General features: G+C 40.2%; 1 protein-coding gene across 2 annotated transcripts in view; it reads right to left on the minus strand.

The window, feature by feature from the left end:
• DMXL1 (Dmx like 1) overlaps positions 1 to 25,796 on the minus strand; it is a 121,088-nt gene that overhangs the window by 30,589 nt on the left and 64,703 nt on the right. For both annotated transcript variants that reach the window (XM_075601133.1, XM_075601142.1), the window contains exons 17-27: positions 24,806 to 24,925; positions 22,533 to 22,757; positions 18,860 to 20,557; positions 17,673 to 17,783; positions 8,808 to 8,977; positions 7,831 to 7,928; positions 5,022 to 5,187; positions 4,302 to 4,557; positions 2,155 to 3,233; positions 535 to 720; positions 323 to 399 (exon numbers count right to left, since the gene is read on the minus strand). In XM_075601133.1, the coding sequence (XP_075457248.1) occupies positions 323 to 399; positions 535 to 720; positions 2,155 to 3,233; positions 4,302 to 4,557; positions 5,022 to 5,187; positions 7,831 to 7,928; positions 8,808 to 8,977; positions 17,673 to 17,783; positions 18,860 to 20,557; positions 22,533 to 22,757; positions 24,806 to 24,925 (4,186 nt within the window). The remainder of the gene's footprint in view (positions 1 to 322; positions 400 to 534; positions 721 to 2,154; positions 3,234 to 4,301; positions 4,558 to 5,021; positions 5,188 to 7,830; positions 7,929 to 8,807; positions 8,978 to 17,672; positions 17,784 to 18,859; positions 20,558 to 22,532; positions 22,758 to 24,805; positions 24,926 to 25,796) is intronic.

A 25,796-nucleotide genomic window follows, 5' to 3' on the forward strand; every position in this document is an offset into this window, starting at 1 on the left:
TTCCAACAGTACCGCCTTAAAACGCGAGTGCAGGAAATGGCATTTTACTGTTCTGGCTTTTAAACACCTGAAATTGACACAGTAGCACAGTACTGTACACATTACAATTCATTCATTTCATTGGATTTAATTGTACACAATCCATGAAATTCAAACAAAGCAACCGCGATAAACATGTGTGCCTGGGGCGTTTGGCCACGTTCATGCCGAGTGGAGTACAGAAGCGCACACGAAAATGGCGCAGTGATTTCTTAAAATAATGGCCGCTGCATCTGTACATCTGCTTTCACTAGATTATACTTTGTCCTAACCAGCTTTGTACCTGTTGACTTGCCCTCCACAAAGGCACTGATATATACAAGCAGACAGTGATGCAGCCAGAGTATGCATTACGTATATCTGGAGAAAAACAAACAAGAAACATTTGCTAGATTAGTACATTTCACACTTAACAGACGTCTCACACACACACACAAGTTACGTTTTTGTACGTAAGTATTAAAGGCAAGTATCTATAGTAAAATTACAATATACCTTGTTATTCTGAACATCAGGATGAGGTGGTGAATCAAGATTGATTATGGCATGCAAGATATCATGGGTTAAGTTGCTGAGATGCAATAAAGGATTGGCCACTACAGTTTTGGCACTAGCAGTGCAGGCAAAAAGAAGTGGAATTGATGTCTGCCCCGTCTGTGGACTTGAAAGGACTGTACAATCCTGAAAGATATAAAAAGAAACATTGAATGTGTTCGTTTAAGGAGCCTGAAGCCAACACCCGCACGGTATGAACATTGCATTGTAAAATCGTAGAATGATGCACACAGTGTGAAGACTCGACAAACAGATGTCACTCACTTAAAACCCCAGGTTCAGGCAGAAGAAAGAAACGCAGACTTGCATCCAAGGACAACGAAAGTACCCTGAATCCGCATATCCCACAGAAATCTACTTTAGAAACCAGCAGACTACATTCTTACTCAGCTTTTATCAAACTTCCTGTATTAGATTTAATTTATTACGAGATCTATTAAAATAAAAGCAGTGTATTTTTTCCCATACGGTAGCTCTTGGGCAAGAGGGGCATTGTGCTACTCTCCGAGGTTAAACCCTCTACAGAAGCTATATATAATCAGCAGGAATCTGTGGCCGGAGATTTGGGATGTCACAATACACACCAAGTTGCTGAAAAGGAAACTTACTGCAAAAGAGCAAACTGACATTAATATGCAGCAAACATGTCTTAAAGAAAATGCCCGTGTAATGAGAATTCTATGCCAACAAAGGGGGATCAGCATTTGCTTCCTGTACATAACATACATGACTACAGCAGTGGGGCTGGTCATTACTGGAAATGAATATTCAAATTTGTTTTTGGTGTATTCACTAGATTTTGCTTATTTTTGTGAAAAGCCTCATTTTGTAAATGTCAATTAACTCTTTAAAAGTCGTTTTTAGATCCTGTCAAATTTCTTTCAAAACATTGTTTTTGCTGCCTCCTAAGACACCTTCCAAAACAAAAAATTGAATTTTAAAGTGTACCAACACTTATTTGTGAGACCTCAGAATCTATTATTCATATATAAGAAGCTATACAAGAAGGATGCTTAAAAAGCAGCAATTCAAGCTGCTTGGGATTTTTTGTATTGACCCTTTTTGTTTGTTTTCATCTCTTACCCGAACCAAAGGGCCTCCTGCAGCATACCCAACATCCAGGGCAGGGACCCCCTCCCTCCCAGAGTTATGTTTTTTTGGGCCAGTTTTATCACAAAAAAAAAAGGACAAACATGGCAGCTGATTACAAATGTGCCCCCCAGGGTCAGTAATGGAAAGCCGTAACGTTGCACAGTTTCTTTTGGCTACCCCATGCCCCAGTGGTCATATTGTTTCCACAGTTTGCCTGGTGAAATGGTTGGTCCACCCTGGGCTTTGCTGCTCTAGAACCAAAGGGATAGAGGTGGGGGAGGCGTAGGGCGTTGATGGATGCTGGCTCATATTTTTCATTCTAAAACCCAGGATTGCAGATTTAAATCTCTTTAACAAAAATATCTACAACAAATTACCCATGTTGGTCTAATAAAAAGGTATTAGAAGCAAAGCGCCTATAATTGAAGGAAAACAAGGAGTGCAAACCATTAAAGAAAAAATAAATACCTGCTGGGACTCTTGTAGAAGCAGTATTAATTCCATTCGTACAGACGCCAAACCCCCACCATGAGAGCCATGAAGTACGCAATAACTTAAAAACATTCGGAGCAGAGACTGAAATTTTAGGAGCCACTGTTGTCTCTGAAAACTTTCTTTTTGTTGCTTAGTAGTGATTTGGTCAACTGAATCATCTGTATCTTCTTCCACAGATGACACAACAACTCCCCCAGAGATTAACACATCCAAATTGGCATTACAATCACAGATCTTTTGAAGAGCCACAACTTCTCTTTCAAGCCAATTGTACAGCTGATACCGCAGTTTACCCCCATCAACCTCATAACCTGTGGATAATGTACGTAGTTCTCCAGTAAGAATCTTTAGGCATGCTCTAAATTTTAACTGAGCAGCTATAACATCTTCAGAGGGACTAAGAATATCATTTTCATCAATGCTTAAAGTATCTGAATAGCTAGTACTAGTTTCTCCAGGTTTTACACGCTCTGTGCCTTGTGAAGGTTTAAGCTCTTTCATTGATAAACCAGATTCTACCGACTCCTCTTCTTCTTTGTCGCTGTCCCACTTCAATTCCAAAGGCTCATCTTCAATCGCCATGGATGGTTGGCTCCAATCAAACAGAAGGCCAGAGTTTGACTGCTTGTCTGACAAATCAAAAGATGACCCCAAACCATTGACCTCAGGGTTTGACCAATCAAAGTCACCAGCTTTGGCTTCTTTGGTCTCCAATAAAGGGGATGTTGGGGTCGATACTTTACTTGTATCTGCTAAACTTGAACTATGAAGCAAGGGTTTTGACCTCTTAACTACTTTAGGCATTTTCGATAAAACCTCAAGGGCAAGCATCGGGCAACCAGCTCTTAAGTGAGCATGTGCGGTTGTGAAAAACAGTCTTCTTTCGCCTAAATTAATTTTGTCTGACAATCCATTGTCAACAGTAAGACACATTTTGGTAGATGACTCGGAAGATCCAAAATGACGTCTCAGTAACAGAGGATGAGTCCGCAGAAAATTGTAAAAGTTAAAAACGGATGGATCACAACTTAAGGATAGACTCCATGTGTCATCTACAAAGAGTAAAATTAACAAATAGGTCAGAAATGGATCGCTCATTTGAGTCTTCTAAGGAAAGCAAAGATGTAATATTAAACTTGAAGGAAATACAAAAACTAATTATTTACCTAAAAAATGTCAAAGCTTTCAGTAAAATCTTGTTTCTAGATCTTTAATACCATTCGATAAAAAATATACATTGCTCCCTTACCCATGGACACAGATCAAGGAAATACATTAAGTATTACAGCTGCAACAGAAACAGCTGTGCCTGCTCCATTAACAATACAGCCATCTTAAATGTGCAGGAACATTTTTAACTGAGTCTACTTTAAAAGAAGCAGTTTATTTTTAAATGCATCCCAACAGGTCATACTCCATTTAATTTGCAGAACGTCATGCATTGTATGCTTTTATTTCCTTCTACTATGATGGAAATGTTTTAGTTCCTCACGCATGTGCCATAAACAAAATGTTTGTCGCAAGCAGCAACACTCATAGGTATGCTGTTAATCTTCAATATGTGGTACATAGGAAGAGAAACATAGAAAATACAGACGTGCTGTAGCAGCCGTGATTGCTGGAGCATTGTAATAGGACTTCACTGTGTTTGAATTAGGCGATTGCGAGAATGGGGCAGGTCAAACACACTATTGCACCCGCAAGCATGAATGTCACATACCAGCGGTTGCAATAATGTCTGCTACATCTGTAACATGCAAGATAGGCTAAGCCGTAAACAAAAGTTGTAAAACTTAATGTACATTTGAGATTTTATTACATATTATGCAGTCTATTCTTTCTTTTAAAAGAAGCAACCCACTCAGTAAGTTAATTAAAAAAAAATGCTAACCATGATTCTTCTTAACCTTTATTGTCCGAGGTTGCCATGGTAAGCTTTAGACTGCACTAACCTCCCATATTCTTAATATTTCAAATGCCTGTAGCTCCTGAATGGAGTATCTTAGTGTAAGAAAGGGCGAGAAGAGATCTGTCAAAGTAAAAAATCAAATGCAAAATAGGGCCATCAGCAGTGTGGGACTGGTGCTGTAAGATAGACTTTATTTCACATTGTTGTTTACCTTCCTCATCATTCACTAGTTGTTTCAGTAAGGTATCAAGAGCTCGGCTGTAATCCTCCAAGATCCAATAGGCCATGCTTCGCACAAAAGGATCAGAGTGCATATTTGACAAAGTGGGCTCTTTGCCAGGCGAGTCTATTCCCAAAACCCTCTTCTGCAGGATGGATTTATAGGCTGCTGGTTTCTCAAATTCGGATTCAAACAGCCTTGATATCACAAGAGCTAGCTGGATATCATGTAATTTTTCAAGGCAAACCTGCAAAAACAGGAAGTAACATTTCTGAGCAAACTAGGATCACAAATGTAATATTTATTTACTGGTATCAAGAGAACGTAAAAAGAAATTAAAATATACACATTCTCAATGGGAATTTCCATACAGATCGGCAGTGCTAATGGAGGTTACAGAATATGCCTCAGAGAGACAGACCGAGAGACAAATCGTAATTGACTAATTATAGAACAAAAGGTTAAGAACCTACATATGTATTAAAATACTTATGAATTACAATAACAAAATATCATGTTCGGACAAATACAGTATATATATATATATATATATATATATATATATATATATATATATATAAATATATATATACACACACACACACACACACACACACTTTAAATAGCAAATTATTTTAGTATACATTTAAACAAAGTTTAATACTACTTATATAAAACCGCCATACTACTTATAATGTAAGTTACTCATACCTCCACTGCATCTCTTAAGGAGCCGGCTAACAGGAAGAATGCAGCAGAATGTTCAAAGCGCTGTTTGCCCAGCAACGAGAAAGCATTTTTTAGAGCTGCCTTCCTCCATCTCTCTTCATTAAAGTTGTTTCCAAAAAACGGAGTCATCTTTTTATCTTTCTGAGACCTTAGAGATTATAGACAATTTAGGGAGAAGAAAAAGCACGCTATTGATGTAATTGGGAAACATATGAACAGAAGGATCGGTGAGGGCATAGCATGTGCAACATATCCTCATTTAAAAATACAATAGAAGTTTGCAGCACTTCACCATGTATTCCTGCTTCTAAAAGATCAAAGGCTCTGCTGTGACTGTACTCTGAATAAGCGGAAATATCCTCTGGTATTTATGTATTACAGCTCTCAGTCCAACAGTCATACCTAGGAGACATTTAATCCGTTGAACATATACATGGAAAATATTCGATATCAAGATAGACATCACATGAGATTTCTTTCACAGCGGGATTGTAAATGACCTATGTAACATTTATGTTTCTTAATTTAGGAAGATGCAGAGCAACTGCTGCTACGATCTATGCAACACTAGCAAAAGCATCATATGTTGATGGAAAAGTAAAATTATTGCAAGCATCCAAGTAAGTTTTTGCTGATTTATGCCAGGGCGGGCGGGAGAATTTCAAGGGGGCGGGGGGCGCAGCCGCTACAGAGGCCCCACACTGTCCCCCAAGGCATTTAAATTAAGTGAAAAAACAAAAAATAACCGTGCGCTAGTATCTAACTAGTATTTATATATGGGAACAGTGCAGTGACTAAACCATATAAATAGTGAACTAAACCACAATAACCACAGTGACAATATGTGTTTAAATAATAAAAATATAAATCACATAACCGTGTGGCTGGTAAAGGCGTCTGCTGCTATAAACACTGGGGGTGGCTCAGCACCCCACACACTCTAAGAAATGGAAACAAAAAGAAAACAGCGCACAACGCCAAATAGTGAAGCAAGTATTAATATATAATTAATAGTTAATAGGTAATATATCTGCGTACATCAAATTGATAAAATTGGTGCATTTAGTGTATACCACACTTGTTACCGCTCAGTAGCTGTTAGCAGGAAGGTCTGATGCTTGTCTTTTCTCTGCAGGAGCCTCTGCGATGGTTCTGGGGCTGAATTGTTTCCTGCACTCCTCAACTAGCAGGACGTCACTCCCAAAGGGGGTTTCCTTTAAACAGCCAAGCTTCGCTGCAGATTCAGATACTCAGTGGGACCGCTCCTCATCCAATGATATGCCGCCTCCAGGGGAATTTCCCCTTGAGTGACCCATCTCTCCTGCAGCTGATCACTGCTCGATAAGGCCACTGAGACTTACAAGCAGTCTGGGGCCGTTGGATATTAATATTCTATGCCATATATCTGCTATTATTCATATACTGGATTCGCTCTGCTATTTACATCACATTTTATGCCAATTTGGTGTTATTTGGACTATTAAGAGACTCTAAGGGACTTGATTCCTCCTTCCCGCCAATCCGATCACTGCTGCGGAGACTGTGACGTCATCACGCAGTACCACGTGACGGAGCGGCATTGTGGCACGCTGAGAGTGCCCCTGCAAGCTGCGGTTTGGCGTCTGCTTAGCGGGACTGTGTGCCGAGCCACTCCAACGGCCCCAGACTGCTTGTAAGTCTCAGTGGCCTTATCGAGCAGTGACCAGCTGCAGGAGAGACGGGTCACTCAAGGGGAAATTCCCCTGGAGGCGGCATATCATTGGATGAGGAGCGGTCCCACTGAGTATCTGAATCTGCAGCGAAGCTTGGCTGTTTAAAGGAAACCCCCTTTGGGAGTGACGTCCTGCTAGTTGAGGAGTGCAGGAAACAATTCAGCCCCAGAACCATCGCGGAGGCTCCTGCAGAGAAAAGACAAGCATCAGACCTTCCTGTTAACAGCTACTGAGCGGTAACAAGTGTGGTATACACTAAATGCACCAATTTTATCAATTTGATGTACGCAGATATATTACCTATTAACTATTAATTATATATTAATACTTGCTTCACTATTTGGCGTTGTGCGCTGTTTTCTTTTTGTTTCCATTTAAATTAAGTGCCGGGGGGACAGCGTGAGGCCTCTGCAGCTTCTCTTAGGCGACACGTCGCCATGGTAACCGGCGTCATCTGGGTCACGTGACGTCACGTTGCCATGGTAACGTGACATCACATGACCCTGTGACGTCATTTGACGCTGGAGCCGAGGGGGCGCGAGGCAGGAGCTAAGGAGGAAGTTGGGGGCGCAAGTTAAAAACTTTGCGCACCCCTGATTTATGCTGTTCTCCACAAACACGCAAATAAAACTAGAATCCTATTCTATGCATTATAAAATGGTCTGTAAATAGCAGATCTATTTAGAACTGTAAACAATGGGCAGACATATCAGCCTGCAGGTACAGTACATATGCAAAGGAGTAGAAAGAAAAAGCAGGACAATTAAAGCACACTATTCATAATAGCACCTTAAGGAGCCAAACAGCATGCTGCCACTTAAGTGCCAGGCTCATATTTCAACGAACAAAAAGAACATGATCTATTCTGCTCAGTTTTTATTGGGTGCTATACCTAAATTTGTAACAGTGTTGACCTTGGAGAAAATTGAAACCATAAAATTGATACCAAGGTATATAATAAGCACACTAAAGATTAACCATTAATTATAGGAAGAAAATAAGATGTATTTATTCATTGGTGAGAACAAATGCACAATTGTTATATTTTTGAATCTACTATTAAAAGTTGTGTATCTCACCTATATAACCCCCATACTACAGCTTTCTTCTTCATTGCAAGATAGAATATAGCTGCATCTAAGGGGTCGTTATTTCGCTGGAATGCTGCTTTTGCTACCTGTGAACAAATACAAAATATAACTTACTCCACCATTGAATTATATGATCAATTCCTTTAAATAAAAGTCATTTTCCTTGTATGATATATCCTTGGAAATAAGGACATTTCGGTTCTCTGCCATTCTGGTGCTGAAAAGGTGTCTTACAGAGTCAGAAGGGATCTTATGGCAGAAGACTGCGTAAATATGGGCCTTAATCATTAGGCAAAAACTATAAGCAGCCATGTGCAATGTGCTAACACAAGTAAGAATCACTGGAGATGAAAGATTAGTTTAAACAAAAAAAAGTCTAACAATTTGTGGATGTATAATACACAAAATTTAACAATCACAGTTTTCTCTATGTACATACATAGTGCTCTAAATCGATAATATTTGCTCCTGAAAGCTTATTCTAATAATCTCTCATTGCTTCAAGAACCAAAAAGTAAGTGACTTGCCCAAGGCAACAAGAAGCAGAAACTAGGATTTGAACTGGGATTTGATATTTCTCAGCTAAGTTTTGTTTCCCCAATAAATCAGATTCACATTAAGCTGTTGACATTTTCTTGAATCAAGACACATTGGTTTAGAAAAACACTATTATTAATAAAAAAAATAAGAAAAAATAGACTGAATAGTAAATAAAATGCACACAATCAGAGCTCGACTTACAGAAAAAATAAATAAGAACTTCCCTACAGAAATGTAAGTTTTGTAGGAAAAAATAGCAAATTCGAAAACTGATCAATCTTGTCAAAATAAACAAAAAGTCACTTTGTGCATGCCTGATGGCCATGTCCAGATTACTGTTTAGTACCTTGGATTCATCTACAAAGTGGCAACAGTAATCGTACTGCACAGAACATTACATTCAGCAATAATTTTGGTATGCATACCTTTTCAATACATCTACGCAAGTTGTGTGTGTTCCTCACCCACCAGCCCACTCCCATAGCCCTCAGCTCAGACCAGGTGGGGCTGCCCTTCTGCATAGCAGGAAGTGTGGCAAGCAGCTCTTCCTCTGCCACAGAATGAAAGGCCCAAGCAAAATGGCCAGTCGACAACCCTAAAAGACAAGCAAGAAAAATATATTAAAGTGTAAGGGTTATTTCATCTAAACTATTAAACTTCTATCAGACAAGTAAAAAAAGGTATGTTCTCTGGAATTATTTCATTATTTTGATAATTTGAATGTAATGCTAGGACTGTTTTGACTTTGTTCGATCACTGCGGTTACAAGGTACTCATTAAGGGCTTGCCATGCCATACTTTCCTTAGAGCAAATTTTTTTCATTCTGGTTTACATAATTTGGATATATTCTTCTGAACCTAAAGTTTTTCATTTCCAACATTTATATTTTATTTTCTATAGTTCACATCTTCCATCCAATAATTAATACCTACATGCATTTATGGAAAGTTATGAGATAATCGAAAGATGTTTCATTATCTTACCATAATTTTCTTTTCCCCGAGTAATATTCCATGGCAGTGCACACCAATGGGTTAAGTCCCACTTTCTAGCTTGGATAGGACAAATTGTATTGTATGTCTTTATTTATATAGCAGAAAGATCCAGGGCTACTTCGGATTTCTTTAGAAAAATTTATTCAGCACAAAAACACAACGTTTCATCCCTCCTATGGGACTTTATCACAGTCACTTGATAAAGTCCCCTAGGAGGGATGAAACGTTGTGTTTTTGTGCTGAATAAATTTTTCTAAAGAAATCTGAAGTAGCCCTGGATCTTTCTACTTTGTCCAATGCTAGATGTTCTAGGCAGATATCCCTGAACCAGGAGCATCGGTATCAGCAAGTATCTTAATTGTTTTTTTGTGGTGTGCAGCTTCTCTTGTGATATTTTATTTATATAGCGCCATTAATGTACATAGCGCTTCACAGTAGTAATACACATGGTAATCAAATAAATAACAGATAATATAAACAGGTCGTGGGAATAAGTGCATCAGACATAAAAGTAACATTAAGGAAAAGGAGTCCCTGCTCCGAGGAGCTTACAGTCTAATTGGTAGGTAGGGGAACGTATAGAGACAGTAGGAGGGAATTTTGGTAAGTGCGTCTGCAGGGGGCCAAGCTATATGTATCATGTGTCAGTATAATCCACAGTGCTATTCATATGCTTCTTTAAGCAAGTGTGTCTTAAGGTGGGTCTTAAAGGTGGATAGAGAGGGTGCTAGTCGGGTACTGAGGGGAAGGGCATTCTAGAGTTCTGGGGCAGTAAGTGAGAAAGGTTTAAGTCGGGAGAGGGCTTTAGATACAAAGGGGTAGAAAGAAGACATCCTTGTGAGGAACGCAAGAGCCGAGATGGTGCATAACGAGAAATTAGGGCTGCGATGTAAGGAGGGGCAGAAGAGTGTAAAGCTTTCAAAGTGAGGAGGAGAATTGAGTGTGTGATACGGGATTTGATCGGAAGCCAGGAGAGGGATTTCAGGAGGGGAGACGCGGAGAAAGATTTAGGAAAGAGTCGAGTGATTCTGGCAGCAGCGTTTAGGATAGATTGTAGGGGAGACAGGTGAGAGGCAGGAAGGCCGGACAGCAGGAGGTTACAGTAATCGAGACGAGAGAGAATGAGGGCCTGAGTCAGAGTTTTAGCAGTCGAGCAACAGAGAAACGGGCGTATCTTAGTGATATTGCGGAGGAAAAAGCGTCAGGTTTTAGAAACGTACAGAATGTGAGAGCTGCGTCGAGTGTGACCCCTAAGCAGCGTGCTTGGGCTACTGGGTGAATGATCGTACTTCCAACAGTAATATGGAAGGAGGGAATAGGGCCAGGTTTGGGAGGAAGTATGAGGAGCTCTGTTTTTGCCATGTTGAGTTTAAGGCGGCGGAGGACCATCCAGGATGATATAGCAGAGAGACATTCAGAAACTTTGGTTTGTACAGCAGGTGTAAGGTTGGGTGTTGAAAAGTAAATTTGTGTGTCGTCAGCATAGAGCTGATATTTAAACCCAAGAGATGTTATTAGGTCCCCTAGAGAGAGTGTGTACAGAGAAAAGAGAAGAGGTCCCAGGACAGAGCCCTGGGGTACCCCCACAGAGAGATCAATAGGTGTTAGTTAGCAGAAGAGACACTGAAAGTACGATGGGAGAGGTAAGAGGAGATCCGGGATAGAGCTTTGTTCCGAATACCAAGAGTATGGAGAATGTGAAGGAGAAGAGGGTGGTCCCCGGTGTCAAATGCGGCAGAGAAGTCGAGTAATATGAGCAGAGTGTAATGACCTCTGTCTTTGGCAGCATGGAGGTCGTCAGTTATTTTAGTGAGGGCTGTTTCCGTGAAGTGAGCAGTGCGAAAGCCAGATTGTAGAGGGTCTAGGAGAGAATAAGTGTTGAGAAAATGGAGCAAGCGAGAGAATACAAGACGTTCAAGGAGTTTGGAGGCAAAAGGCAGGAGGGAGACCGGTCGATAGTTAGAAAGACATGTAGGGTCAAGCTTGCTGTTTTTGAATAATGGTATAACTGTTGCATGTTTGAAGGAGGATGGGAAGGTACCAGAGTAAAGGGAGGAGTTAAAAATGTGTGAGGGTAGGGATTATAGTAGGACCAAGAGGTTTTAGGAGATGGGAGGGAATGGGGTCAAGAGAGCAAGTGGTAGAGGGGGAAGAGGAGGTCAACAGTGACACATCCTCCTCTGAGACATGTGAGAAACAGAGGGAATGTTCAGACATATGGATTCTACCTTTTCTTTAAAATAGTCAGCAAAGTCTTGGGCGGAGATGGAGGAAGAAGAGGCAGCTGAGGGTAGTTTGAGTAGAGACAAATTAAAGACTTTCACCTGTAGGAGGCCCTACATATAGCCACGCCTCACAGGTAGACTTGTAGTCATAGCGGAAACAACCCATATATATTAATAAATCCTTTTGTCTTCAGATCGGTCGCTTGGTGCGCACTGCCACGGAATATTACGGCAAGATTGTGAAACAATTTTCGATTTTCCTTTGCATCTCCATGGCAGTGGGCACCAATGGGCAATGCCAAAGCAGTAACAACTGGGGTGGGTAACAAATAAAGCATACAATCAATGGATAATGGCTAAATCTTAATTTTCTAGTGTCCAACTGCTTGCAGTACTTTAGGGCCATAGTACCTGGACGTCAAAATGATAGAACTTGATGAACACTCTGCAAAGTTCTAGAGGAGAAGCTTGAGCCATTGCTGCCCATGAAGTAGCCATGGATTGGGTGGAAATGTGCTTTTAATGCTTCTGGAGGCTGTCTGCCTTGCACAATGTAAGATTTTCTAATCGATCGACAGTAGCCTTTGAAGCAGCATGTCCTTTTCTTTTCCCTACGGGAAGAACGAACAGACTGTCCGGTTCTGTTTTGGCCAGATCTCTTTAGATATCTGACAACATCCAAGGAATGTAAAAGTTGCTCTTTATCATTTTCTGGCCTGAGTACTACATTATCCAAGAATGGTTCCTTTCTTGATTGAGCTTGTAGTTCACTTATTCTACGAGCTGAAGTAACTGCTACCAACAAAATAGTTTTCCACGTTAAGTTTGTAAGTGAGACCTGCTTAAGATGTTCAAACTGTGCCTTTGTGAGTGTCTGTTGAACTAGAGGCAAATCCCACAGAGTTAGTGGCACCCTAATTTGAGGTTTTATTCAGCGAATTGTCTGGGAAAAAAATGTGCTATTAAATCCAGTGTGGACAGCTGTTTTCCCAGTAACGCTGATGAGGCTGACAATTGAACTTAAGGAACTGGAGCTAAGACATAGGTCAAGTTCATTCTGCAAGAATTCCAATATCGATGGAATTGATGGATTCAAATAGTCGATATGTTCGATACTGCACCACTGATAAAAACCCTGCCATATTATATGTTAGGTTTTGGAGATGGAAGCCTTTCTTGCCTGCATTAAGGTTTTTACGACTTTTTTGATAGGCCCTTCCAGTATAACGATCTCCACACCGTTAAAGACAGGCTCCGAGTATCAGGATGATAAATCTGTGCCTGTGATAGGAGACATCGTAATTCCCATGGTCTTTTAGCATATGGACGAGCTAGGGGAACCATGCCCTCTGGGGCCAAAACAGAATGATCGCAACTATCTCTGCTCTGTCTTTCCTCATCTACTGGTGTACAACTGGTAAAAGGGGTACTGGAGGGAAGATGTATGGCATTTGAAACTTCCAATTGAACGAGAGTGCGTCTATGTATGAAGCGTCTGAGTGAGCAACCCTTGAACAGGTTACCAGCTTCGTGGTTTCGGCTATCGCCATCAGATACATATGTGGTACGCCCCACTTTTGAGTAATCTGGCAAAAGATACCATTCTCATGGCGAGACTGTTAGTCGACTTAGAAAGTCTGCCCTTGTATTTAAGCTTCCTGGAATATATATTGGTGTAAGGCAATGTAGATGTTTTTCCGCCCATTTGAAGATGGTCCCATTTTCGTCCAGTAACAAGGAGCAACTTGTTCCTTTAAGAACGTTCATTCAGTAGTGATCGTGTCTGACCAGATCTTTAAGCTTCTGCCTTCTATTGCTTTGAAAAGAACAACATAGCTTGAGTTACTGCTCTGATGGAACATCTTTCTGTATGCCGTGCCATTTTCCCATGCCGCGTAAAAACCGAGTTGAACCCACCGAACCTGAAACACTTGCATCTGTGGTGAGCACAATCCAATGTTGGTCTAACAGAGTTTGCCCACATCTTCATTTTCCTCCTGTTCCCACCATATAAGTGAATTTTTACCCGACTTCGTAGTCGGATTCTTTGATGCGAATCTCTTCCTACTTTGTCCCACTGACAAAAGAAATTGGATTGGAATACCGGCATGTGCCATCTGGCTCACCGAACTACTTGTATAGTGGATGATAGGACACTGATTATCTTCATACAGTGTAGAGCTTCTATGTGATCGCTGTTTCTGATGGATTTGAAGTCTTTTATGAGTTTGTCTTTTGTCGTTGGGAAGCATAACCCCTTTGCCATACAGAATTGAAATCCCTGGAACCTTTGTTTTTTTTTTTTAGAGGGGATGAGATGACACTTCGCTTCATTTATCACCCGAGCATGTGGTTTTAGAAAATCCATCACCCTTACAAGATGTTACCAAAGCAAACATCTGTCCTCTGCCTCTATGAATATATTATCCAGATAATGAAAACAATTTGTATCGCCTCTTTTCTTAACTCTGCTACTAAGGTCACTAGAAGCTTTGTAAAAGTTATTGCCGAGATAGTGAGACCGAAAGGAAGCACAGTGAATTGATAATGACTACTGTAAACCTTAGATATTTTTGATGAGGCACCGCTATAGTAACGTGAAAGCAGGTATCCTTGAGATCCACTGAGACCATCCAGTCATTGTGATCTACAGACGAGATAATACTCAGGGATTCCATCCGGAAATTTTTTACTTCTAAAAATGTGTTGTTTTTGAGGTCTAGGACTGCCCTGAAAGAATCTATCTTCTTTCGTACCAGGAATAGTACAGAGTAGAAGCCTTGAAACCTGTGGTGTGATGGAACTGGCTTTATTACTCTGTTCTTGAGTAGACTGTTTAAGCTTTCTTTTAAGGCATAAGAAGTTTCTTAATTTCTTGGACCTCACGAAATAGTGTCTGTCAGGCACTGTCCGAAATTCCAGAAAATAGCCTCGGGTGACTATGCTGATCACCCATGAGTCTGTGACGGACTGCATCAAAGATTCTTGGAAATAACAGATTCTGCCCCCAACCCAGGCGTATTGGACTTCTCTCGTTTCATGCTAAATCTAGAGCCTCTGGAGTACTCCTTCCTTTTGGGGCATGGAAAAGGTTTCTCTGCCCTCCCCCCCCCCCAGGGTGCTGATCTAGTGAAGTCCCTGCCTGTTCTATAGGCTCTCATATTCCTGTTATTGAATCCATCGGCTCGAGTCATAGAACTGGAAAAAGTCTTAGTTTTCTCTCTTGAAGCAAAAATATACTCTTTCCTCCTGATGCTTTTTCAATAATGGTATCCAAATAGTTTACCAAACAGTAGTTAACTTTAAAAAGTAATACACAAAGGTTATTCTTGGATGCAGAATCTGCACTCTATGGTCTAAGCCAGAGAGCTCTTATGGCCCCTACTAACACCACCATAGACCTAGCAGCAAGCCTGACCGAGTCCAAAGATGATTCTGCAATGAATTCTGTGATTAGTTGTTTCATTTCAGTTTTCCTTTCTGAAAGTGCACAGATAATGGAAGATCTTTTAATCCCTTTTTCAAGAGCTTCCTCTACATTGTAAATGTACAATTTCATTGCTTTGGCAATTGCCACTGCGAAGAATTTACGGAGCGCATTTTCTATTCTTCGATCCATAGGATCTCTGAAAGAAATAGCGTCCTCAACTGGTAAGCTTGTTTACTTGGCGATCCTAGATATGGCTGCGTCCTCCTTTGGCAGATGATTCCAGAATTCTACATTCAATTTTTCATACGGATACCTTCTTGAAAATAGCTTCATAATTGACACCTTCTTGTCTGGTAGAGACCACTGTGATTTAATTAAATCTTGGACGTTATCATGTACAAGTAATGTTCTAGGTTTCCTCATTGTTCCCCTAAACATTCTATTCTTTGCCTCTTTAGGTGTAATGGAGTCATCAATCTGTAAGAGTTCACGGACAGCTTTGCTAAAAGGCTACACCAGATCTACATCAAATGTAGAGTATGCCTCGGCTTCCAGGTCTACATCTGAGGCTTGATATTTTATGTCCAGAGATCTAGTTTAATCCTCAATCTTCGGAGGAAAATCTACTGGTCTGTCTAGACTGGTATAGTAGTGGATCTATACTGGCCTCTACTGTTGGACAGAGAGACCCTCTCAATGCCCTGAGTTACCACCTCTCTCACCCAAGAGAAAAAGTCAGACATGTTTTCTGTTGGTTCCTTTGCGGCCTCTATAAGACATGCTAAACAAATAGTCTCATTCTCCAATGCTGGATTCTTGTCACATGCAAGACAATATTTTGTCTTTTAAGTAGTCTTTTTCATTGTGGCAGGCACCACGCTCTGGCAGTTTCCAGCAATTGAGCGCGCACACACACACACGCACCCACACAAGGGGATTTCTTGACGAAGCTTAAGGAGTAAGCGAAAGTAGTTGGGTTGGCATGGTGGCGCTGTTACCATTCTATTCAGAGTGTTGCAACGACAGCAAGTTATTTTCTCTTGCACATGGCCAGATTTGACGCCGTGACGTCAGACGCGAACGTCAGCTGTGAGCGCGAGTACCCGGAAGATCAGAGGATCACAACGCTGGGAGCCTTGTGATTGCGGGCGATTGCGGTTCCCTAAAGACGCGGATCCTACCGGGCACCCCTGACGGGCTACTACCAGGCAGAGCAGAACATCACGAAGTGTTCCAGTTAAGGATGGTAGCTATATGCAATGTTCCATGGACACACACACTGATGGGACAGTGTTTTCTGCTATGGTGGAACTTACCCTTGTATTCCTCTGATACTGCACTACAGATTCTTTACTTGTAAGTAAGGATAGGGGCTTGTGTCCCAATATATATTTTTTACTTATCTAAGAGGTCTGTGTATGTTTTTTATGTTTTTCACATACACATTTGGAGGTTCCCTAGCAGAACCTTGGGGGGGGGGGGGGGAGGGGGGCTGAGGAACTCGGCCCTCTGAAGACAGGACATTAGATCATCTTCTATTCAAATTGATGGGACATTTTGGTTGAGCACCGGTAATCTGTTTTGTTTTGGTTTCAGTCACAGATAAAATTTCAAGATACACTGTTTTTAAGTTAAACCTTTCTTGCTTTATCCAATGTAACACCACCGGAAGAAGAGATCCGTGTCTCTCGAAAGCTCACACAAATAATAGCATTTCGTTAGTCACAGAATGATATAGTCAATTCGTTTTTGATTATTAAGCTCGGCTAACACGGTACAGATACCTCTACATCAATAAAAAAAAAATATATATATTTATTTAGAATGCTCAACCTATTCTAAATTTCCTTGGCCTTAGAACATTATGTTATTTGTATTATTTATATTATGTCACGTGTATTACTGCTTTGAAGCGCTATGTACATTAATGGCGCTATATAAAGATATACATGCATACATACTCCTTGGCACCAGAACTCTTGGATGAGGCAGTATCCATGGTTAATAGAACAGATCCTCTTGTCGGTATTTCACCAGCGCCGCGTGCCTCCTTCCAGGCAGAGAAAAACACTGAAAACAGCTAATCTGGCTTCTTTTCAAGTTTCCCTGCACTCCTGATGTCATGGGAGCGCTGCACCTCTCATTCTCATGTGTGCATGCACAACCCCGTCCGCGTGTGCGCACACGTCAGCATAGCCGAATATGGAGGAGCAGGCAAGCAAAACGCGAGTGTAGAGGCCCTCATGGCGTCCCAGAGAGTCAGCGCTGACAGGCAAAACCCCAGAGGGTTGCGTATCGCAGGGGCTTCAGAGAGAGAGAGGCAAGCAGCCAGGTAAGCCCCAAAATACAAACATTAAAAACAACTACAAACTACTAAACTCCAAAAAGAGGAGGAAGAGTGGCTCTATGTAGGGCCTTCAACAGGTATAAGTCTTTAATTTGTCTTATTGCAACTAGAAGGTGGGACTTAACCCATTGGTGCGCACTGCCACGGATATGCTCAAGAAAATTCCTTACAACAGCAGTGTTTGTTTTAACAAAACCTAATTAATACAACTGTACCACTGACCGTAAAATTGCTCCATAATGCTAAACAACTTTTACTACAATTTCTGAGTATATAAGATAAACACAGTTACCTTGGTGGAAAAGCTGAGCTCGATAAGCAGGAGGAAGAGAAGTGGTGAGAAACGTGTGAAGTCGAACAGCCAGAAAGAATTTCAATCCGCATTCATCAAGAGTTTCTCCACCTAGGGGAAAAGAAAAAAATGGATTCACTGTGGTTATAAGTGGGTGGAAAGGTTCAAGAACTATACTGGACTGACATTTTGCTTTGTGCTTAGCGAACTATACTGGACTGACATTTTGCTTTGTGCTTAGCCTAATGCGGGTAGCTAGCAAACGTTTTATTAGGTTAACACAAATACTAACAGAACACACAAAGGTTTGCTTACCACTTGCCTAAAAGTAATTCTTGGAACAATATCACGCTACAGGAGAGCAACGCCACGTTATAGCTAAACCAAAGACATACTCATACCAAATACCTAACCCTGGTGACTGAAGTATGAGAATTACAGTATGCTCTTTAAGGCATGAAAAAAATGTTGCCTCTATTTTGTAAATGGAGAAAGGCAATCTGAATAGCAAATTACAAAATGTTACAAAGAAACCTGCCAAGGAAATAAACTCCTTTTAACCCTTTGGGTGCCCTATGGACATAGCTACTATATCATAGAGTCTGGTAAACCATGAGTCCCATGACTTACTAGCTATGTCCAAAAGGTCCTGATAGTTTTTGTAGGGGAAGATTGCGTTCTGCTCTCTGAACGCAACCGGTCACCAGTCAGTGATGAATTGCGTGACCGCGAGTGCTGGAGGGGCCGTGGTGCACTGGTGCTGCAACACCTCTGGCACGAAAAGGGTTAAAAAAAAAAAAAAAACCTATTTTAACCACCTCAGTGCTGAATATTGCTCTATTGCACGGCACGTCAGCACTGGAGGGTTTAAACCAAATATTTTGCACTTCAGAATAATGGCAAGTAACACTTCATGTGCATGCATGCCTAGTATGCACAATACAACATGCAATGAGAAAGTAGCATCCTACAATCTACCATATTAAATCATTATTGTTACCAGCAGAATACCCACTAATTACTTATTTTAAAGCATTATTTAGATACTGTCCAAGTATAATAAAACTCCATATAACAAAGAAGTCTAATAATAACAGCGGCATATCCAAGACAGAAAGGGAACCAAATACTAGGAGAGAACTAAAAGATAATAAACCACTTTTAAAAATGGTTTAAATGTAAAATACCTTGACTGCGGTCTCTGCTTTCTCCAATATCAGTACTCGTTGTCGCAATTGTATCTGCTAGAGCCATCAAAGACATCTGTTCCATGCGAGTCAAACCTGGTAAACTTGAATGAAGCAAATGACTAGAGAGAACTTGAGAATGCTCAGGACCAAAGTAAGAAGGACTATACTGGGACAAGTCAATAACCTGAGGCTTTGTGCTTTCTTCTTCAGACTCCAAGGTAGTAAGCTCATCAGAGCTCAGTGTAGGAACTTGAAAAAGTTCATCATAGTTTTCTTCATTTACACTTCTATCGCCGTTTTTGTTGGAGTTATTATGATTGCTAGATTTCTCCATTGCGGAAGTGAACGAGGAATCCTCATCCGCAGCAAGAAGTGCATACAAAGGCAGTGGAGGAACAGAGTCAATTTCTGTATAATCTGCACTCTGTGCTTTAGTGAAAGTTTTGGGATCTCGAGCAGTGCTTCCACTAGCACTAATAGAAAGTGATCTGAGTCTACGCTCATGATTGGGCTCAGTGTCATTGATGGTAACCACTTCCCCTGCAATACATTTAACCAGATGAGACAGAATCGCTTTAGCTCTACGAACTTTACCCAGATCCATCAGTTCTAAAAGCTGCAAAGGATGGTATTGAGGTAAAGTTGGAAATAATGCATGAGCTGCTTCAAAAAGACCTGAATCTTCCATCTCCACTGGGAGATCAAATGCAGTTTTCTTTCCCATAAGCTTTTGTGCTAAACTTGTCATTGACCTAGTCATGGATTTCTTTGGTGGATACAGACCAGATCCAACTGACTGACTTTGTTTCATTAAATTAGTTATTGACGGAGTACTTCCACTGTAAGAGTCCGAGTTCACTGGATCCTGCTTGTAAGAAGGCTGCCACTGGGAATAGACATGCATTTCGCAATCCATGCCAACAACAAGTATCCCATCACGTACCCAAGACAAAGAAACTGGTAAAGGAAGTGACCCTTCCACAGAAGACACCAAATCTACACATCGCAGCAGTACATACCGAAGATGAGATGTGTTTCTGGCTGTCTCCCAAAGCTGCAATGTAAAATCGTCTTTACAGGACTGTTCTTGTACCTTTTTTACCACCTGGCCATACATTAGTAGTTTTGAACCAATGCCTATGGTTAATATATGTGACCCATCTTCCCTTGACATCCAGTCTAAACGAACTAAGTGTTTTGTGTTTGGCTGAATTTGCTTGTTGGAGGATAAAAATACGTCATGTTTATTGTAGGCTACAAGGTTGTTGTCAATACTAATGCCAGGCTCCAGAATTGTGCTTAGTGCATCCAAATGAATGGTTTGCTCCAGAATCCAGCATGAGCCACCAGTGGATTCACATTCAAAAATGCTCACATGCATCAAAAAGTCTTGAGAAGAGTTGCTCGTTTTACTTGAGGCTTGCTTAAATGCTACGGCTAGACAATTTGTATGTGCACAGCTTACTTCTATTGGCCTGCCGGGTACACTCACAGCACCATTCTGGAGTCCATCTTCAATAAGTAAAGGCCATTCTTCCCATACATACGTAATACTGTTCTCCAGCTCTGTGGGAGAAAGAGGTAGCAGAGGATCCACTCTGCAGCGCCAGAACCTCACTTTGCCATCTGAGCAAGATGTCGCTAGCAGATAAGGAGCACGAGACACTGGATATATTGAAGAAGAACTCAAATGCCCTGAAAGGACAACATTAAAATAAATCAATGCAGTCTTCAAAAACCAAATGCATTAATCACGTGTATATCTTACACCTGATATTTGGATCTGTTCATCATGGTCTTACCATTCCTATGATTTAAAGTAAAACAACTTCTGTAAAGTTTGTGTTTGACTTCTGTAAAGGTTGTGTATAATAACAGGTGAAAAGCATCAAATAAATAACTATTTGATTGATGCTCTTCACCTATTATGAATAACCTATAGAGAAGTAAAACATGATATATATTTTTGTAACCTTAGAGGCCTTTTAAAGTATTATATAGTATACGTTTATGCATTCTGTACCTTTTGCTAATCTGACCCCAAATCCTTTTGTATTTTTGAGTCAAGCTGTTCTCGCCCCATACTCTCTAAACATGGTTTACTTACACTAGGTGTGATCTGATTAAACGTTCAGTACTCTGCTGAGTGTGCTGCAATTGAAACAGATGAAACACACAACTATTCCACCTGCTAAATCGTAGACCATAAACCACAGAATAAATATTACAAGAAGAGGTGATGCTGCTTACGTTAAGCGCTGGGTTAGAAATATAGACAAAAGTATAAAAATGTAGAAATGTCCACTTTCCATGTAACACACATACTGTATATATCCATGTAACACACATACTGTATATATCTATATATATATATATATATATATATATATATATATATATATATATAGATATAGATATATACAGTATGTGTGTTACATGGAAAGTGGACATTTCTACATTTTTATACTTTTGTCTATATTTCTAACCCAGCGCTTAACGTAAGCAGCATCACCTCTTCTTGTAATATTTATTCTGTGGTTTATGGTCTACGATTTAGCAGGTGGAATAGTTGTGTGTTTCATCTGTTTCAATTGCAGCACACTCAGCAGAGTACTGAACGTTTAATCAGATCACACCTAGTGTAAGTAAACCATGTTTAGAGAGTATGGGGCGAGAACAGCTTGACTCAAAAATACAAAAGGATTTGGGGACAGATCAGAAAAAGGTACAGAATGCATAAACGTATACTATATAATACTTTAAAGGGCCTCTAAGGTTACAAAAATAAAACAAAAAACGGTTGTAACCAATGCGCCCTTAAAAACACAGAACTCGTCCACCAAGTGATGCTCTCCCACCCAATCGCTTTCAGAATAAACTTTCCATGTGGATAGTGATGACAGGTCTTGCTTTGCATACAGTGACATCACAAAAAAACAAACTAGCGAAATAAGTGAGCCTCTCCCAAGTTTAATCATCCTACAAACATTGAAAAGACATTTAAAAAGTAACTACAGTATAGATTTCCAATTGCACTTTATAAAGGCAACACAACGCATGTCAATACTATTGGTTCATGTTGATCCTAAATGAGACTAAACCTTTAAAACTGGAATAAATGCCGCTCGCAGTTTTTTATTTTTTTTTAAAGCTTACCTGGACTAGGAGGTCTAGCGGAGCCTATTCATGGTCCCCCACGAACCTCATAGTTCCAGAGTCCCTATAAAGTTTGTCCATTGGACAAGAATATTTGCCGGTGGACACGAAATAGCCACAGTTTGGGAGTTCATAAACACACAGCCAATATAAAGTAGCAACATCATCAGAAGATGACATAACTTTCTATTCATCACCCCATTTAATACTTTCAGATATTTCGATCCACCATCCTGATTTCTTTAAAAAAAAGCAGCTAAGAGTCACTGGAGATACTTTGCCTGCACGCATTTCTTAGCTTTCAACTTTCTTGCTTTCTGAAAACAGCACATTGGAAAGCCAACCACTAATGTCCTTCTACTTATAAAACCGATCATGACGAGAGGCACCTAGCCAATGAGATGATTACGACTACAAAAATATACAGTAGTTCTCTTAATGTCTCTGCTGGATCCTGCTTTCTGTAGATTTTCCCTTTCCCTCAGTTTTATTTAAAACAAAACCCAGGCATCACCTGCAGACGGTTTAACACTGATAACTTCCACTCCATCAGGCAAGTTCAGTTCTTGGCTGTACACAATTTCAGACGAAAGAGTCATCCTGCTGGTACTCTGAAGGTTTGCCCTGCAAGTCTGGTACCTTTGTGTGAGTGGACTCTGGATCTTTTCTCCAGAAAGAGAACTAAAGGAGTCATCTTTCTGCTGAATATTTTCAGGAGTATTTGAGTTGGTACATTCCTCTGAAACATGGGGAGGGAAAAAAAAAAGACAATACATACAAAATCATATCAAAACTTACTTTCCATGTGTATTATGTACATTTACTCATTATAGCTACCTTAACTTGTCAGATATATTGTGAATTCTTATGCAAGGTCATTTAAGTATCTACTGTATTCAAGCACACCTGTGAAGATCAACTAGAAGTATGTTATCTGTCCACAGGTTCTCTCAAATAATCTAGCCTTTCCTTTTCAATTTGAGTTCATCTTCTATACCTCTATGGCTCACCTGACCACCTTAAAATGTTCTCCCTCCCTCTTCAGGTTGTCTGTTCATCATCCCTTCAGCCATGAGCTTATTTTTGCCTATAGCTGGATATCATGATTATGGCAATGTTTGTCTTTGGGTAGCATATTTCATGATATAACATATCTCAATGTATCTGTTCTTAAATTTAAGATAATGTAACCCCCGTTTGGGACTACCATTTCACTTAATGGATTAACTGTGTGTGCTTACTCTGGTTTCTTCCCTCCCCATCATGTGATGTAGGCAGACTATGTATTTTGCCACATCATTGTAGGTCTTGTGACCGTGATGTTACTATAGGGAGATAGAAGTGTATATATAGCTCCCTATGTTCTACAAATTAGTTCTTCAGAGTTCAGATGGAGGGTCCTCACTGTGAGTCCTGTAAATAAGTTTGTGTGCAGTTAAGTGTATTAAGAAGTGTCCTGTCATCCTTTGTTTTCAGTTTTCAGTTAGGAACATGCCCATTCAGTGCCAGTATTAAGGATTCCAGATTTTTCTCACTATTGAAAAGGAGGAAGTACTAGTTAGAAGTTCTCGGCATAGTAACTCTGCAGTATGTTTGGATCGGTACAACCGGAAGGTCCCTAGTGCAATCCTGATCACATACTGTAGGAGTATTGAATGGGAGAAGTATGCAGTACATAGTTTGCTAAACCCATATCCCGAAGTCTTCCACGAAAGGCCCATCCGATATGGGGCATTACTATCTATGCAAGAGACTGCCAATTTAACCCTTACTGTGGGAAACAAATATAAATACCGCCCCAGTGCAAGAGTGAGAGCTACCTGGGGAGGAAGTTCAGAGAATTATGTTTTACCATGAGTTTCTCAAGTGAGATGCATGTCAATACATGTGGAAAGTTATAGACGGGTGTCAAATAAAGCACCTTTTATGCTTTAGAAAAGTTCCTGGTGCCCATAATTTTTTCTGTTTTTTCACGGCCAGCACCCTTGAAAAGGTAGGAGAATGAGCAATGCATACTCTATAGTCAATCTGATGTGACCTCCTTTGGAGCCGGGTAAGGAGGGTTACAATAACATTACTTAAAACATCAAAAAAGTGCGCCAAGTCTTATAAAATGGATGTCTATCGAATTTAACACACACACACACACACACACACACACACACACACACACACACACACACACACTGTGGTGTGTTTACAATAAACCATTTTTAAACAACATCGTATTACATTTTCTTCCATCTTTCTTTTCAACATTATTATACAACCTTTCCACCAAATAGTTAACCTATTGTTCCCCTATTTATAAATAATACTACCTACAGTATTATGGATTTACATCCCGGGCAACGCCGGGTATATCAGCTAGTAGTAAATCTAAAATTGTTACTTCAGGGACATGTGTATTACACATGAAAATAATATTACATATGGCAATATGGCTATGGAACCACAAAAGTAGTTTTTGTGTGAGCCTTAAGGGCCATATTTAGTGGCGGTTATAAGCCATAAGTCACGTGACAGCTCACTTACTTAAATAGCACAGAAGGTGCCCTACAGCTAAGAAGCCCTTTGTAAATTTGAACAGAAGTGTTGTAAAATATTTATAGCTACAAAAACTGTTGCAAACATGCTGGAATCTGTATAATAGATCACCAAAGAATGAATTAAAAAAAAAATCACAACAAAAAAAGGGCTTTTGTGTAGTAATGATATAAAATTATTCAGTTAAAACGTGTACAAGTCCCTTGATGGCCTGCTCTCTCTTAAAAACAAAGCACATACCCACAGACACAGGAACAGACTTCAGGTGTAAATTCCACATATGCAGTATGGAACGCTTTTCTTTACTACATTCAATTACCACCAAGTAGAATTTTTCAGAGAATCCGTTCTGTGAGTTTTCTAATGTGAAAATAGAAATGGGAAAGTTGTGCTTGATCTATAAATTTATCAGTGGAGAAATACAAGTGTAATAAGAAATTAGATACTCTCCTCAACTTGAACTATACAAGTGTCTACAATGTGTTTAACAGTATTAGCACAGATTATAATTTTTAAATTAATTTTAGAATATTTCTCATTCCTTAAACAGAAACCACAGGCAAGGTATCTAAATAGATACTACTTGGGTCATCTTTTTAGTAGATCATATATTTTGTGCTTAAGTATTGTCCAAACCCTCTGCAGTGCACTACAGTTTTTACCAGCACTATGGACAATAGAAAGAAAATAAACATTTATTAACCAGTGGCAATTCTGGTGCAGCAACAGTATTTCTGCTGCATTACCATCATATTTATAAAGCAAACTGTGTGCTAAAAACACTATGCAGTGAGCGATGTACTAGTTGTGTTCAGTATTTGATTGAAATGTAGTGCAGACACAAAGGCAAAAGCTCGCCATATTTTGTATCTCTCAGAACAAAACATCCATAAGAAGGATTATTTAATGGCACCAAATTACATAATTCTTTACTATTGTGGATATGTTCTGTCCCAGGAGTGGTAGAAGCTAGAGATTGGTAGCCAAATCTCAATGCACATCAACCTCGCTAATGTCATTTGTGACATCACAAACCAAATAAATCTTTTAGGCCGAGATAATGGTCCTTGCGCGGCCGCATGCGGACGAGCGCACTGCCACGCGCACTCCTGTAGCCCAAGCTATTTGTGAACTTGGCCGCAGGAGATTTTAGATGTGATGCGGGGGCGTCACAAAGCTGATTCGCCCTCGTTGGCTGAACCAGCTCACGTGCGCCGACGTCATGTGACAG

The sequence above is a fragment of the Ascaphus truei genome, chromosome 1 (genome assembly GCF_040206685.1).
Source record: "Ascaphus truei isolate aAscTru1 chromosome 1, aAscTru1.hap1, whole genome shotgun sequence".
NCBI lineage: Eukaryota > Metazoa > Chordata > Amphibia > Anura > Ascaphidae > Ascaphus > Ascaphus truei.